General features: G+C 30.4%; 1 protein-coding gene across 7 annotated transcripts in view; it reads right to left on the bottom strand.

Moving 5' to 3' along the window:
• LOC145725344 (uncharacterized) overlaps positions 1-17,683 on the bottom strand; it is a 62,336-nt gene that overhangs the window by 2,624 nt on the left and 42,029 nt on the right. For 3 of the 7 annotated variants that reach the window (XM_081974068.1, XM_081974062.1, XM_081974064.1), the window contains 4 exons: positions 17,321-17,530; positions 10,621-10,736; positions 10,142-10,263; positions 9,405-9,569 (listed from right to left, as the gene is read on the bottom strand). In XM_081974068.1, coding sequence (XP_081830194.1) covers positions 9,405-9,569; positions 10,142-10,263; positions 10,621-10,736; positions 17,321-17,530 — 613 coding nt within the window. Of the gene's footprint in view, positions 1-9,404; positions 9,570-10,141; positions 10,264-10,620; positions 10,737-14,938; positions 15,161-17,320; positions 17,531-17,683 lie in introns of all 7 variants that reach the window. The other 4 variants (XM_081974066.1, XM_081974069.1, XM_081974067.1 and 1 more) reach the window with 3 other exon arrangements.

Genomic DNA, 17,683 nt, shown 5'->3' with positions numbered 1-17,683 from the left:
AAAAGTCTGTACAAATTCTTGGAGTAAAAACACGACAGTTTGTGAACCAGAATGTATTTAACTATAGTAATATCTGAAAAATGTAAAATCAGTCCTTTTGGTTATAAAATATACGGTTTTTCAACAACGGTGGCTTTTGAAAAATTACACTCTAAGAGGTTAAGTTAAAGCAGTCACTTTTCCTGAGATACTGAGAATTAGAAGTTAAGGGCAAAAAAAATCATTGTCAACCCAAAATGTCCGCCACTGTTTTTTTGGAAAATCAATCGATATCCACTAGAAAAACTGCGTTTAGGAGTCTGTTTCTGTAAAAATATTTAAGAGGGAATTTCTCACATTTTTGGATGCATTATTTCTTCTTACAGCTTGTGACACCAATTCAGGGACACCCCTTGCCTTCTAAACGCATTTTTAGTAGGTTTATATGTATTTTAAGCCATTAGAAATTAATCTATAAACTTACAAGTATAATCTTGTCATTTAAAACAATTACATGTAACTTAAGGTTAACATTTTGGCAGCAAACTAAATGCACCTTGCCAACTCATAATAAACATTTTACTTTGTATTAAACTACTGAAAATACACTTATTATAGGGATATTTGCTAGTTTAGAGAATGAAGTAGTAGGCCAACCAATCACAGCATCTCAGTTCAGTCATTTCAAATATTTTTACATTATTTGACCAACTAAGATTATAGTCATGCAAGAATCTAACATTCTGTGGTAAAATTGAAGATATAAACCAACGTATAGTTTGTCGTAAATTTTAGCACTCTTTCTGAAAACAGTTTTCATAAAATAACATGTATTCTTTGTTCGGAAAGTGCACTTTACACCCACCCAAACTTTACGCTCGAATTTGCAATCTTTTTCTATCATTCATATGTTTATAACATGTTTACACAGATATCCAGAATAATATTGTTTTTATAGTGTAAACATATTGATATGGAGAGGAATGGAATTCATTTTAGTTCATTTAGCAACCAGACATTAATCAATGGAACCCAATACCAAATTTGCATAAATTCGTGCGTTCTAGTTTGGTAAATTAATTCGTAAATCAATTCGGTCTGTTATTCAATAAGAAATACATGTCTGTTGGTTTTAACTTCTGATCTATGTATAGAAGCAGTACGTAGAAATTTCCCATTTATAGTAACACTAATATTGATTAGAATTTGAGGGGTAACCAAACGAGAGAGATTTGATGATAGAGACCGGGTAATTGTGCTCAAAATATGACAGTCTGTTATTTAAGTTCAACTCTTTGAAGGTGAGTTTTGATTGAACCTCTATGTAACCTAAAAAGACGATAAAAGCGTCCTAAAACACTAAGAACCATCAGTATGATATAGGTCCTAATTTAGGGACATTTGACTAGTTAATTAACTTTGAAAGTAATTTTAATTTTTAAGTCCTGAAATGTCGTAAGTCCAGAGTACACAGAAGTATTAACTGATCGATTGCTACAACGTTTTTTTTAAACTGGATTTCTAAACACTATTTCTCTTATTGTTCGCAGGATTTATAAACTGCAACAATGGTGCCTTTTACGCATCAACATGTTTCTGACCCTATGACAATTTGTACAATTTATGATTAGTTCAGAACACTGGCAACACTGTTACTATTTTTTTTAGAGACGTTCCGTTATTTTAGTTCCGGAATACATTTACAAAACTTGTTTCATACACTTTTTGTCTCATTGAAAACACGAAGTTATTCGATAAACAGACCAAACTGGTGGATAGGCTCTTTCGTATTAAAATAACATAATGTTATTTATAATATTATTTTAATAATTTTGGCGAATCTTTAGCTCTTTTTTTCTTCTCTCCTTTCCAGTGCTCTTCTAATCTGTTTAGTTTTGACCACTTTTTCTTCCTTTTCACAATTCGTCTTCCTATAATCTGGTTGGCTTGTCTTCTTGCCTTTTAATTCTTCTTTTTTTTAATTTGGAATCCTTTCTACTTCCGTTCTTCGTCCAGTTCTTCATTTTTTAATCTGATAGACGTACTGCATGTATACTAAATGATAGGTACTATGGTAAGTATGATAAAATTAAGCTTATTTTGTAGTATTAGCGGTTGTCAAAATGTGTCTCTAATTTTGGAATTGTACTACCTTAAAATCAGTGACACTCAAAATGTTTTACCTCTAGCCTAACCTAACCTGTCAGTGGTTCCAAAAATGTTCCAGTGACAGGACATATTTATACCAATAAACCTTATATTAGGTGAAATAAACACAAAATGGCACTTTTTTCATTTTTCAAAAAATTAATTAGAATGTATTAGGGGCCATTTTTTACTACTTTATGAAATTTATTATCTCAACAACAGGAAGAGCTAGAACGGCGAGTTTTGGCCAATTTTGCAGTATAATTTATTCTTTGTCTAATGGTTAAGTGAAATCTATAGAAGTTCAAATAAAAAAGCGACAAACTTTAAAAAATTATCACAACGTGTAACGATAGCAAAAAATTTCATAAAATCAGTTTGGTTTTGAATGTGACCTTTTTCACATAAACTGTCACTTTCACACTACTACTTAGCTTAAGTAAGCTTAAAAATACGTTGGCGCAATCGGCCATTATAGACCTACCTGCCTTGAGGATGCAATTGTTTAATTACGAAACGTTATTCAAATTTGAAGTCATTGATTTAAAAAATTCTTTTAAAAATAATTAAAAAAGATAAAATTGCTGAAATAATATATTTGGTTAAAAATATGTGTAGAAATACTAATATAACCAAAATTATGATTAATTTGCTAAAAAAACCTAAAAACTTGGTTATATTCAAAAAATTTGAGAAAATATTACTCAATATTGGTTTTTAAGTAGATTGATGGTATTCATTTTATATGTTTGTGATAAAAGAACGTATTTATTATTTCTTAAAAATAATTAATATTTTAACTTATTTTTCAATTTAGGCGCACAGCAACAATGCAGATTTTACCGTATTTAGACAAGTACTAAAACTGAACTGTAAGTAATTAGCAATTCGATTAAATTTCAATTTAAATTTAATTCCAAACAAGGGGAGGATTTGATAAACTTAATTAATTGAGTAAATGGCAAGATGACAGCCGGCATTTGTAGTATTAATTATAACTTAGTTATTGCGGAAAATACAAATTGTTATTTGCATCCAACAGTTAATTGGGAAACTATAATTATTGTTTGTTAGACTATTTAGTCTAATTCCTAACAATTCTCTCAGTTTAGTAAGATGATACTTATTCACATGCAAAATTTATCTTATTCTCCAAATCGAGTAAACTTTCCTTTTATGATGTAAATGAAATTACTCTCTCAAAGAGCGAGGTTTCTTTTAAATTCCCATCCACCCGTCCATTTTCCTGGCTTGAAAGACGTCCAGATATGCAAATTAAATTAGAGATTCTCTAATTGAAAAGGTAAACTTTGGCAAGAGCCTTAAGTGGCAATATTAAACGCCATGCAAATTTCCAGCAGTAAAAAATAACGTTTTACCGCCTACAGTTTACGGTTTTACTATACCCACCTAAATTTAGACAGACCCAACGCAAATTCAATTTATCTTTAATACAATCTATAGATAGAAGAAAAATGACGTTCGATACATAAATTTAATTTTCTCTGGATGCAAACATTTTAATAAAACGTCTGGATCTAAATATTTATATTCTGGTTTTAATTCGCATTCTTTGCATAGTTTTCAAGAAGTGCGTAGTTTGTGCAGTACCTCAACCGAAACTCTATAACATTAGTCACCTGTCATCATAATTATTAACACAATTTTTTTTTTGTTAGAGGATTGTATCATGTAGGTAATTATAATCTATTATTATACTCAAAAAGTGGGCGTTCTGGAGACTACTATTTGAATTGTTGCCACATAAGAGAGCGGGATTATGTTTTGAGGTTAGTTTTAAGGTCAATTTTTTTTTGGCCTGTTTTATGAGGCGCAAATTTTCTCGACACTTAATTGGACGCCACCATTTTTGTAATTCAGTTCACAGCATCAGAGATTTTCAATTAGTTTTTAGCTAGAGACCAGTAAAGTTGTTGACAAAATTTAGTGACTGTAGTGATTAAATTAGTGTTGAGGTGACTGGATTAGTGATAATTTAAAGTCAAACAACAATAAACTTTGATATACCAGGTGATCAAATAATAATAAACCATAATATAAATAATTAAGTTTAATTTTAAGTTAATATCTAATATTTAACAATTTTCGTTTTTAAAATGTTAAATCAGATCATCGGATTAAATTCGAACAAAATGAAGAGAACCTATCAGTAGATGCTAATTTTGCGGTTAATCGCAGTGTTGCCAAGTTGTTACTAACCTAGATGTATAATAAAAATAAAGTGTCAGTTGAAATTAACTCTACTAACTCTTACTTGTTTTCTTCCTGTTTTTTTTTTGTACCAAATATTATACCTTTTTCTTTTTTGTTTCTTCTATTTTTATAATTCATTTTTAGAAATTTTTTTTTTTTGGCTCAATAATATCAGAAATTGCTTTGACACTTTTTCTTCTTTCATTTCAAATCTTCTTCTAATAATTTGTTCATTTTTACTGCAAAAATTACATTCTCAAATTTTAGCGTCTTTTCTTCTTTTTTTTTACGATTCTTCTTTTTTTAATCTGGTAAGAATAATTTTTGTGACGCAAAAATTATATTCTCTAATTTTTGCATTTTTTGTTTTCCTCATCTCTCTGTTCTATTACCAGTAAATTCCAATTTGACCAGTAATTTTATAAGTCTAATTGAAATTTGCTTGAAAGATATCATTTTCCTGTTATGGTTGCAAATTTTTTGTAACTTTAACCGTGTCGGAGTTATTTAGCAGAAACTGGTGTAAAGCAATTTAAAATGAAATTTGAGCACCCTGTGAGTCGGTTATTTTTTGGAGTTAAGGGAGGTTGAAATCCTTATTAAATTTCCTATCAGGAAATCTGAAAAAACACTACAAAATTTAGTACAGCCAAGGAGAAAAGCGGTGTCAAAGTTTGAACTGCCAAAAACACAGTTTGAAAGAACAGTCAGGGACAAAATCACCTGTAAAACCCACTTGGAGTAAAAAATGATTATTTTAAATACATTTTTAGCATATTTATTAAATTTCCTCTCCGATAATCTGTAAAAACACTACAAAATTTAGCACAGTCAAGGAGAAAAACGGTGTCAAAGTTTAAACTGCCAAAAACACAGTTTGAAAGAACAGTCAGGGACAAAATCACCTGTAAAATCCACTTGGAGTAAAAAATAATTATTTCAAGCAAATTTTTGGAATCCTCATTAAATTTTCTATTAAAAAAGCTGAAAAAGCAGTACAAAATTTAGTACAGTCAAGGAAAAAAGCGGTGTCAAAGTTTAAACTGTCAAAAACACAGTTTGAAAGAACAGTCAGCGACACAATTGCTTGTAAAATCCACTTGGAGTTAAAAAATTAATGTTTTAAGCAATCTTTTGAAATCCTTATTGAATTTCCTATTATACAATACGAAAAAACACTACAAAATTTAGCACAGTCAAGGAGAAAAACGGTGTCAAAGTTTGAACTGCCAAAAACACAGTTTGAAAGAAAAGTCAGGGACAAAATCGCCTGTAAAATCCACTTGGAGTAAAAAATAATTATTTCAAGCAAATTTTTGGAATCCTCATTAAATTTTCTATTAAAAAATCTGAAAAAACCCTACAAAATTTAGCACAGTTAAGGAGAAAAGCGGTGTCAAAGTTTGAACTGCCAAAAACACAGTTTGAAAGAACAGTCAGGGACGAAATCACCTGTAAAACCCACTTGGAGTAAAAAATTATTATTTCAAGCAAATTTTTGGAATCCTCATTAAATTTTCTATTAGAAAATCTGAAAAAACCCTACAAAATTTAGTATAGTCAAGAAGGAAAAAAAGTGACAGTTTCAGGAACAAAATTACCTGTAAAACCCACTTGGAGTAAAAAAATGATGGTTTTAAGCATATTTTTTGGAATCCTTATTAAATTTCCTATCCCATAACCAGAAAAAACAAAATTTGGTACAGCCAGGGAGAAAAGTGGTATCAAAATTTGGCATTTTCTTTGTCTTCCTGTTTCCTTTTAATTTAGTAGAAATACCATTTTTAGCGCGAAAATTATATGACATCTATCTATGGCAGTTTTTCTTCATCTTTTATTCTCTTCTTACAATGGGCCTATCCCACATATCATAAATTTTTGTTTTAATGACTGGAATCGAAAGAATAGGATCAAAAAACTAATTTTTCATATTCTTGAAGAAAAAATTATGGTCGTAAATGTTCCTACATTAGTTTGAATTTGTCCATTAAATTTAAAAGATTGTTTTGGCGCCCATGTGACGTACGTAATTCTGGGCGATTTTATTGGCTGTTGCACGCCATCTGTTTCACTTCTTGTCGCTGATTGGTTGATAGTGTAGTACGTCACCGGCGGCGGGCGTTTAAAACATGAGATTAATGTAGTTTTTATCATCATTTTTTTTCTATTTAGACTTAATATTTTTGAAAACAAAAAATACGGGTATAATATTTTCAATCCGTCTTTGAAGTTATGAAATAAAAAAAATTTGTGGGACAGGCCCATTCATCTTTTTTAATCTAGTAGAAATATGTACAATTTTAAAGCAAAAATTATATCCTGCAATTTTGGAATTTTTTCTTCTTCTCTTCGTCTTTCTTTTTATTTTTTTGTGTTTTGTGTTCCCAGAGGTTTCTGGGTTTTCTTTCAAAAGTTATATGTTTGAGTAACTAATACAGAATGAAATACGTAAACCATACATATTTTTACAAAATGATTCACCCTGTAAAATAAAAGAGTTTTATTTTTCAGAGTTGTCAGAGACTCTTTCATATTATGGAAATACAGAGTGGTTTAATTTAAAAATTTAAAAAATCTTTTTTTATTTTAATCTTACCAGTGGCGGATGTAGTAGCACATGATTGTTTATTTTGTATTAAAAAACTGACACGCCTTCTTAATTATTTGTTAATTATTGTTTAGTGTAATAATTCTGTACTTAAAATCTACTTTACTCTAGTTACAGTTTTTGTAAATTGGTCTTATAAACTAGGTAAATAAAACCATAAATTAGGAAAATAGTTTTATTGTTTTATTGAACACATTTATATTCTTAAAGTTACAAATATGTATTTACAGAAGTTTGTTGAAGAATGTAAAATATTTACGCGTTGAAGTGGAGTTTATTTATTATTACAACTAGCGCGAGCAGTGTATTACAAGCAAAATGGCAGTATTTTTTTGTTTGTGTGTTTAGATTTGATAATACCGCTTAATTTATACAAATAATATAATAATTAAGCCACACTTTTGTATATACATTTGACATATTTTATAGAAGTGAAGGGTTAAAATAGGAGGAACTTAAATGTAGGAATTAATGTTGAAAATAAAGGAAAATTAAGGAGAACGAGACAGGTATTATTCAGTAGCTGGTTCAGAATCAGTAACTTCGGTAATTTGCGGCTTTTCCTCAACCTCAATTTTTTTACTGTCAGCTGCAAGAAGAAGAAACCACAACATCAATACACGATTAAAGGAAAAACCAAGCCAAACTGGTTAGTAAATTGAGTACAAATGAGTGAATTTATATAGTAAGGTAAAACCATTTCACTATCACTTTTAAAAGAGTGAATTCAAGTAGTTTTGCAATCTAAAAACCTCTCAAAGGCACAAAACACATTAATAAAACGATATTTAAAAAGTAATTAAACCGTAAATCCTTATTAAATTTACTAACTGCCTTTGTAGACTTACAAACTAAAAGAACTCTCACATTCTTAAAAGTTCCTCGGGACATTTTTTAAATTGGAATTTTCTGATCCCAATTCCATTTTAATTACCTTTTACATCCCCGAGCCAATATAATAAGAATTCTTTCTTACAAAATGCGTTTTACCTTTTTTTTCTGCCCCTATATAGTATAATCAGTTTACGAAAAAAATAATGAGTTACTCGAATATGAAGTTATCATTAGTATCTCTTACATTGAACGTGATATTTAAGAAAAACAAAACACTGTTTTTTTTTTGTTTTAAATATTTTTTCTGTAATAAAGAAGAATATTTTTCATTTATTTTTTTTTCTAGTAGGCTTTTTAAAATGTTACCAACAAAACTACTTTAAAGGCGACGTTGTCAAATGTAATAATGTACATATAGTTTTCTGCACTTACAGGATAACAGTGGCAACAGAGCGAAAAGTTTCAAAAAAGACAATTTCGGTAATGTTTTTGTGTCACTTGTTTTTATATCTTGATTAGAGGTGAACAATTCTTAGAAATTTAATTTTGGAGAAAATTCCAAGACAATTTAAACAATTTTAGAAGAATTCAAATGAATGATGAAGAAAAGACTAAAAAACTTCAAATACAACAATTCAGGCAATTTTGACTATTTGGAAATTATAAAATTACAAGTAGATGTGTTTCTTGGAGGAGAGTATTTACAGCTCCATGGATCTAAATTTCAGTTAGTTGGAACGTTAAGAAACACTTTAATACTTTGATTGCGTCACGTGACAGCTGTCAGAACTGTCAAAACTTACAGTAAGCTGAAAGTATAAAATACTAAATATGCATATGTGTTTCTTTGAGAAATTATACTATAAGTTGTGTGTACAGCTCCATGAACTCAAATCTCACAGTTAGGACGTTAAGGAAAGTTTTATTACTTTGCTTGCGTCACGTGACAGCTGTCAATTCTGACGTCACAAATTCATGAAATCTTTTGATTTTAGTCATTAAATTAAACTCAAATTTCAAGAAAACTAGTCACCTAATTAACGAGATTTTTTTGACAGATGACCCTGCTAGTATATACTAAGGTCTGTAAAAATTTTACAGCTTTGAATTGTCAAAATAGGAGTTAATAAGAAATTTTAAATCAAGTGGTGCCTGTGGTAAAAAAAGTGGGAAATCGTAATCCTACAAATTATGCTTACTAGTTTCTGTGAATGAGTGTTTACTTCAATTTCTAAACTTTGAATATACTACAAGTAGTATTAAAGCAATACGTCAGTATCCCAAGACATTATTAAATTATATTATTATTTACTTATTATTGTATAAATGTATAAGTTTGGTTATTTTCAAACTTTAAATAAATGACAATCATAACCGCATAAATTATGCACTTTAATATATTCTAAGATGTTTTCATTTTATTACTTTAAATAAAGTTGAATTTGATCATTTTAACCAAAATTTGGGATACTAATGGTTAAAACTGTCTTTGTGTAATATAAAGGCCTATTGCATTATAAACTTTATAATATAATTAATTAAAGCGTACTCTAAAAAATTTTAAAACCACAGTGTTTTGTTTTTCTTTTACATGTTTTTCCGCTTTTTTTAGGCTACTTACATTTGGTAGAGTCACCGCTGTAAGCCTTCTCCTGCTTAAATTTGTTGATATAGTAACTCAACAGTTGAATGTCATTCTGCAGAGGATTGTCGTACAAATAGATATGCGGCCTTCTATCGTAGGCTCTGCTTCCTGCATACGATACACTAGCTAGACGGCCAGTTCCTAAACATTTTGTTTGGTTAGGTCACACTTTTGGGATCGACCATTCAGGGCACCAGCATTATGGCAACGTTGCGGCTAAAGCGAAGCGGAAGCTCAAGCTATCGTGTCCTTATTATGTCAGTATTGTAACAAAATGTATACAGAGACAATCACAGATGATATGACAAGATTTATATGAAATTTTTTGAAATAGTGCAACATAGAACAGATATGCAGCAAGTTCTAATATACAACTTTTAAAAATTCATATAATTGATAAGTCAAATTGGCAAACTGACAACATTGAAACTTGCTGCTTATTTTAAGTGTTTTGGTTTTTAGTGTCTCAATTCCGACGAGGCTTGCAATGGGAAAACAGGTATTTTGCTGTGGGGTGTATATCCAGCATCACCATGCCTGAAAAATTGGTTTTTAACTTGATCTAATCACTGAAATCTTCGTATTGTTTCAGTTAAAGTACATGTCTTAAGCTACAATGCATTTTGCATGCTAGCAAGGCTGATAAGCTTTATGCGGGACAATTAGGGTTCCTACTGGATTTTTTAAATAATTTTCTTAAAAACGAAACTTACCAATATACTTCCTCACTGGTTCGCTGTAGTAAGTGGTGTAACTGGATTTGTCACTCACTGGCACGAGCACTTTGTGGATGTAATCACTACTGTACCTCGTGGGCAAAGGATCGGTATAATACCTGAAATAAAAGCATAATTAACAAAAATAATTCTCCAAAGTAAAACACAAAAATATTAAAATAATTAGTTTGTTGTCATTAGAGAAAACGTCAGAAATAATATACATGAGTGGTAAACGAAAGAAAACTTTGTAACAGACAAAAAAACAATAATAATTGCATGCGCGAGAGAAAGACAGAAAACCTAAAAAAAGTCCCACTAGACGAAAATTTTGCTGCGATGTTGTCAAACGTTTCTCTGAATTTGTGAACTAGATTACTGATAAAATTAATAAACCTGCCATGAAATTTTGACTGTGGGAAATCTGACAACAATATAGTAATGTTTTGCTAATTGTATCAAAATTAACAACTTACCTAGACACCGATGACAAGGGCCAGCTCAACCTTTGTACACGAGGTACAGGATCGTGAATACGTCGCAACAACGCGGAAGTCTGCGCCCGAATAAGACTTGTCTCATTATCGAATATCTGTAAAACAGAAAAAATCCATTAGCAATCAGATAATATGTTTGATAAACTCTTAAAGCAGAAAAAATGATAAAGCTGCAAACTCTTAAAAGCGTGTTATGGCAAAGCCTGAAAGCTCCTCGAAAATCTGGTAACCCGGTAGCAAATTATCTGCGTTGAAGTAATAAGGGTCGGCCCTTAAGGGCTCTCACCTATAAAGTGCCGAAGTCATTGTACTCTTAAGTTCTTTAGGGAGTTGGCTGTAATGCACAAAAAGTAGCTTACCTACGTGTTTCTTAATTATTGGCGTTTTTTAGTGGTAAATTATAAGTTTGGTAACATTGTAAAACTTGTAAATGTCTTACTTTTGTATGTATTGAAGGTTTAAGCCTGTTGTTTTGAATGTGATATTTATTAAACTATATTTCATTTAATCTTAAATATATCTCAAAATTACCTAAAAACAATATTATAATAATAACAAAAAGAACTAAAAATACAAAGTTGGCAAAACTGGTTAGGCATACAAAGTACACTTTTGTAATTATGATCAATTTGATAATTTCAGAATATTTCACTTTAACCACCCTGTAAATCTAGAACCGACATACCTAAAGAGTGATTCAAAATTCACAACAAACATTTTAAGGACCAATTGAATAAATTTTGATTTACAGTCATTTTGAAGGTTTAGACTGTGATTTTCTTCGTAATGCAAGGTATTGAACATTTACAGTATAACCTTAAATTAATTTTAAATCTTTAAATTGACTAGTGGTACGGCTTTGATTTTGAGATTTTTTTAATTTTGCCACTTTGTAAATGTCTAGCTAAGATTACCAATAAAAGTATTTTCTTGACAAAAGAGTTGAAATTTTTAAAAATTAATAAAATAAACAAAAAATGTAGGAGACAAAGCAAAACATGTGGTAGAAAATTAAACAAAAAAACTAAGAAAAGGTAAGAAAAAGAGAGAAAGAAAAGTAGTATAAGTTATTCTTATTGATTGAGTAAAGATGAGAAGTGAGTGAGATAAATACAGAATCAATCAAATGAGAAATTTTCCAGGAGAGAATAAGGATAGTGTATGAAAGAAAATAAGACAGAATATCAGTAAATTAATGAAAGTAAGAACAACAGTTATTAGAAAATAAACTTTCATAAATAGTGCAATAGTCGAAAGTGTGTAGGAGGAATAAGAAAATAATAACAGTAAAGAGAAAAGATACGGAATAATAGGAACATGAGAAAAAGGAGAAGTATGAAAAGAGTGGAAAAAACAGTGTGCATATGGGTAAAACAAAGTAAACTGAGCAACAGAGAGAAGGGAACAAACAGAAGGAATTTTCCAGGAGAAAATAAGGATAGTGTATGGAAGAAAATAAGACAGAATATCAGTAAAGTAATAAAAGTAAGAGGAACAGTTATTAGAAAATAAAATTTTATAAATAGTGCAATAGTCGAAAGTGTGTAGGAGGAATAAGAAAAGAATAACAGTAAAGAGAAAAAATACGGAATAATAGGAACATGAGAAAAAGGAGAAGTATGAAACGAGTGGAAAAAACAGTGTGCATATGGGTAAAACAAAGTAAACTGAGCAACAGAGAGAAGGGAACAAACAGAAGAAATTTTCCAGGAGAAAATAAGGATAGTGTATGGAAGAAAATAAGACAGAATATCAGTAAAGTAATAAAAGTAAGAGGAACAGTGATTAGAAAATAAAATTTCATAAATAGTGCAATAGTCGAAAGTGTGTAGGAGGAATAAGAAAAGAATAACAGTAAAGAGAAAAGATACGGAATAATAGAATCATGAGAAAAAGGAGAGGTATGAAAAGAATGGAAAAACAGTGTGCATATGGGTAAAACAAAGTAAACTGAACAACAGAGAGAAGGGAACAAACAGAAGGAATTTTCCAGGAGAAAATAAGGATAGTGTATGGAAGAAAATAAGACAGAATATCAGTAAAGTAATAAAAGTAAGAGGAACAGTTATTAGAAAATAAAATTTTATAAATAGTGCAATAGTCGAAAGTGTGTAGGAGGAATAAGAAAAGAATAACAGTAAAGACAAAAGATACGGAATAATACGAACATGAGAAAAAGGAGAAGTATGAAAAAAATGAAGAAAACAGTGTGCATATGGGTAAAACAAAGTAAACTGAGCAACAGAAAGAAGGGAACAAACAGAAGGAATTTTCCAGGAGAAAATAAGGATAGTGTATAGAAGAAAATAAGACAGAATATCAGTAAAGTAATAAAAGTAAGAGGAACAGTTATTAGAAAATAAAATTTCAAAAATAGTGCAACAGTCGAAAGTGTGTAGGAGGAATAAGAAAAGAATAACAGTAAAGAGAAAAGATACGGAATAATAGGAACATGAGAAAAAGGAGAAGTATGAAAAGAGTGGAAAAAACAGTGTGCATATGGGTAAAACAAAGTAAACTGAGCAACAGAGAGAAGGGAACAAACAGAAGGAATTTTCCAGGAGAAAATAGAGACAGTGTATGGAAGAAAATAAGACAGAATATCAGTAAAGTAATAAAAGTAAGAGGAACAGTTATTAGAAAATAAAATTTCATAAATAGTGCAACAGTCGAAAGTGTGTAGGAGGAATAAGAAAAGAATAACAGTAAAGAGAAAAGATACGGAATAATAGGAACATGAGAAAAATGAGAAGTATGAAAAGAATGGAAAAAACAGTGTGCATATGGGTAAAACAAAGTAAACTGAGCAACAGAGAGAAGGGAACAAAAAGAAGGAATTTTCCAGGAGAAAATAGAGACAGTGTATGGAAGAAAATAAGACAGAATATCAGTAAAGTAATAAAAGTAAGAGGAACAGTTATTAGAAAATAAAATATCATAAATAGTGCAAGACAAACACATACAAAGAGGTGAGTAGTAAAAATTGGAATAAACTACAGAAAAAAAACTGAAATAAGAAAGTAGAAAAAAATGAGTGAGGAAGATGACATAAAATAAAGTTTTATTGTTGGCTGTGAAGAAATAAAATGGAAAATTTCTAAAAGGAAGAATTTGTGTCACGTGCCTGATAATAACTGTCTATCTAAGAGTAAAGTAGACCTAAATATCTACAACTAAGTTGCTACAACTAGTTTTTTACTAAAATCAAAAAGGACAACTGGACAACAAAGACACTGCTGCGGAAACAGTTGAATATCGATAAAGACATTTTACATCAATTTTGGACACCCTGTATAATAATTGTTTATCCAAGAGTAAAGTAGACCTAAATATTTACTAGTTTTGTATTTAACGTTTTTTGCTAAAATCAAAATTAAGGAAGTTAAGGGGGTGGTCAAAATTCAACCAATCACCCTGTACACACTCGTGTACTGTACAGGGTGATTCAAACTTTACTAGATGATTATTACAAGCGTTCTACACGAAAAATACGTATTGAAAAAATAAGCCTTATTGCAGTAATTTTTACAAGAAAAATCATTTGTTAAACTAAACGTTTTTTATGAAAATGTTGTATTGCCAGTATTGTAAATTGCATAACAAAACAGGATTGCATGTTACGCGAAATGAATAAAAATTGTCGGTAATTGAAGTTTTCGAAAAAAAACTAGGGCGGATGGAACATAAAAGGTAATTTGGGTCCGTTATGGAGGTTGTCTTTGTTTCAAATGGTTCGGACGTTTTAAATGTTTCGTGTTAATGAAACTGAGCCACTCAAACAATTGGGTTAATATTTTTTTTAAGGTTAGGTCGTGGATTAAATTAGCAGCAAAAAACTTGTTAATTATGGAACAAATGTTGGTTAATTGGATGGTAATACTTAAAACAATAATTCGTCATGTTTAATGCAATTAGCATGAGTTTTGAATTAAGTTTGAAAACGAAATAAACTTTTTTAATTTTCTCAAGTATTTTTAAAATTTGTATTTAAATTAAAAGTAACTTTTTGCCTCTGACAATCCTTAAAATTATATTTCTTTGAATAAATAACAAAATCTAAAGTTTGTTCGGACATGTTATGACCGTGATTTTAAATTATGTTTTTCCACGACAAATACCGCTCTTATATTCCTAGACTCTCAGGAATTTAACAAAATTATACTTTTCCCCCTGTCATTTGAATATGGAAATTTACTCGCTTGTGACCGCAAATAGACTAACAAACAAAACCTCAAAAATGTACGAAACAACCCCGACTTAGGACGGTAAACCCCACTTTCCGCCCGGTAATACTTACTTTTTGTAGTCGTGTGCCCGCTCTGCTAGGCAAATCGTCAACGAACGAGCTTACTGAACGGTATAATGGCCAATAGGAGCTGTTCCAATAAAGAGATCTGATTGGTTCGTAGTAGTCACAATATAAACCCAGCGGTTTATAAATTTTGTTTCGTACATAAGAACTGGTAGGGTAAACCCTGTAAGATAGGCCAGAGACTGGGTTTGGTAGATAAACTATTCTCTGTAAAGGAAAAATCCCTCCCCGTTAAACCGACAATTCTGATATGAATTCTAGAGAACGTTGCTATATTTTGGCTTTTTCAATTAAAAAAAAAAAGGAAAAATCAATCACGTGACTTTTGATTTTGGACATATTACAGGGTGGCACAAATTCGTGTGTAAACCTGGGAATCTCGGAAACAGTAATTCGGTAAACTCCAATAATATGCCGCTTTAAAATTTTAAAAATTCCAAATACTTTCAAAGATATCCGAAAAAGAGGAAATTTGAAAAATTAGTTTTTATTTTTTTGCATTTTCACTAATCCTAAATAACTTTTCTTGTTTCAATAATTATTGACACGTATTTGTGACAACCTGTATACTAATTGTCAAGTTTAACTAAACAGTCATTCTTTTGGCTTACCGTTTCTATCATTTTGCTGTAAAACGCTACACAACCTGTTACAATTTTCAGTTCGACTAGATTACGTAGATTTCAGTGGCAAAATATTTAAAGCACAAATTTCTGGCAAACTATCAAAATTATGTGTAATACTTTCCAAACAATTCGCAACTGATACATCCACAATTTGGTGATGGCTATACAACATCTTTGTGTCCTACTTTAAAGCTGTTTGACCTACATTACTAATACAACTGATAGTAAAACTTTACACATATCCTTCGAAAATTTCGTATTAATTTGCAAACCGAAACAGTTAAATTCGCCAAATTAGAACTTTTAGTAATACTGGATATGAACCGCAAATGAGCTGGAATCAATTCCTGATATCGGTTGTTCATAATTCAATTAAAACCTTAACCTAATTCGCAAAAGCGATTAGGTTCATTATGGATTGGAATCAGGTCAAATTACCTCGATTTGCATATTTGTAGAGCCAAAATATAGCAAAACCTGCCACAGTTAAAATGGTTGGGGGAAGGCAAGCAAGAGCACACAGAAATGTTGAAAAGTGTAGTAGGACAGTCTCTGGCCTAAGTGGATTTGATTGACCGTACTTTTATACAAATTTGAAAGTTTTATTACTAAATCACCGGTGTATTTTCGTATTGTCTCAGATTTGAAACTTTTGGCAAAGCAATTTAAAATAACGCTGTGGAAATATCGGAAAGTTTTCAAACTTTTCCAACTCGGGCAAAGTTTACATTCAATCCAAAAAGAGTTAAAAGCGCAACGCTCAAATGTAAACTTAGTAGCCAAATTTATTATAACTAAAATTCAAGTTTTAGTTAAGTTCAATTGTGTTACCACCCTGTAGAAATCATAATCAGACAATAAGAATATTGTCTTCATAATTGTAAGCACAGAAAATTTCGAATTTACAGAATGTTCAATATGGTGTGGCAGATTAAATTAGTGTTTTAGCCTTTAGTTGTGTATAATTAGCATTTTTAGTGATAACCTGTCATATTGACAATATATTTGTATTTCTATATGACGTATAGAGCGCAAGATTTAGTAACTAGAATGTTGAAACTAAGAAACATGTTGATTTTGGTAAAATATAAAATGTCAATTTGATTATTCTTCTTGACAGTTTCAAGAGTTGAAATGTATGGTTTTTACAACATAAAATGTCAGTTTTATTAAAAAAGTATTAATTTTCAGTTTTAGAAAATGTTTTGACTTTTTTGATTATGTTTATATTGATAATTTCAGAACCTTTCTGTTATTTTCATTACAAATTATTAGACATGTTCTGAGGGAGATTAAAAAAAATGATGAGAGAGTGGGTAAAGCTGTGGGTGACAGAATGATGAATTTGAGAAAATTTGACTTGAGTGAAAATAAGACGAATTATAAAATAAAAAAGTGACGAGTTATGATGAAAAAACGGTTACCAATTGTACAAAAAGAAAGAACAAAAAATTGATGAGATTATTATTAGAAGAACAGGATAATGAAAAAATATCAAAAACTTGGAATAAGAAAATTGCAGAAACACAAGAAGGGTGTGGTGATGAAAAAAATGGTGAATGTGTTGTAACAAGAAAAATGACTAAGTTTGTATTTTAGGTTAGGTTAGTTTAGGTTACAAACAAGTAGCTACATTTTCATTTTTTTTTATTTATAGTTACCCAACTGTCAATTTCAATCATGTTTTAAGTATTTACAAGCAGAGTTAGTAGTTATAATCACATAGATTTCGATTACTTACTCCCTTCAAATGGTAGTACCGGTCAGAGGGTAAAGTGTACCTGTAGTACAAGTACCGGTAATAAGGGTAGTAGGGCCAGTAATCGGAGTAATAATTCAAACTTCTGATCGGATAGTAATAGTTATAATAAAGCGTCAAAGGTCGATAATATTTCGTCGTTTCTGGATAATAGTCGAGAGTTCGATAGGGATAGTTTAAGTAGATCATTCTCTGAAAGTTTTAAAATAACATTTAAATTCACTCCAGAACGCCCACAGTCTAAACTAAAATATTTCATTCAAGCGCTACTAGAGCATAAACTTAGACTGTGACTGTCTCGGCACGTATAAAAAGAACTCCCTCGCCTCATGAAAAAGTTTCTAA

This window comes from Ips typographus, linkage group LG2, assembly GCF_016097725.1.
Source record: "Ips typographus isolate SLU linkage group LG2, UJ_Ityp_2.0, whole genome shotgun sequence".
NCBI classification, from domain to species: domain Eukaryota; kingdom Metazoa; phylum Arthropoda; class Insecta; order Coleoptera; family Curculionidae; genus Ips; species Ips typographus.
The sequence above is the reverse complement of the archived record's forward strand: the minus strand, read 5'-3'. Positions and strand labels throughout refer to the sequence as shown.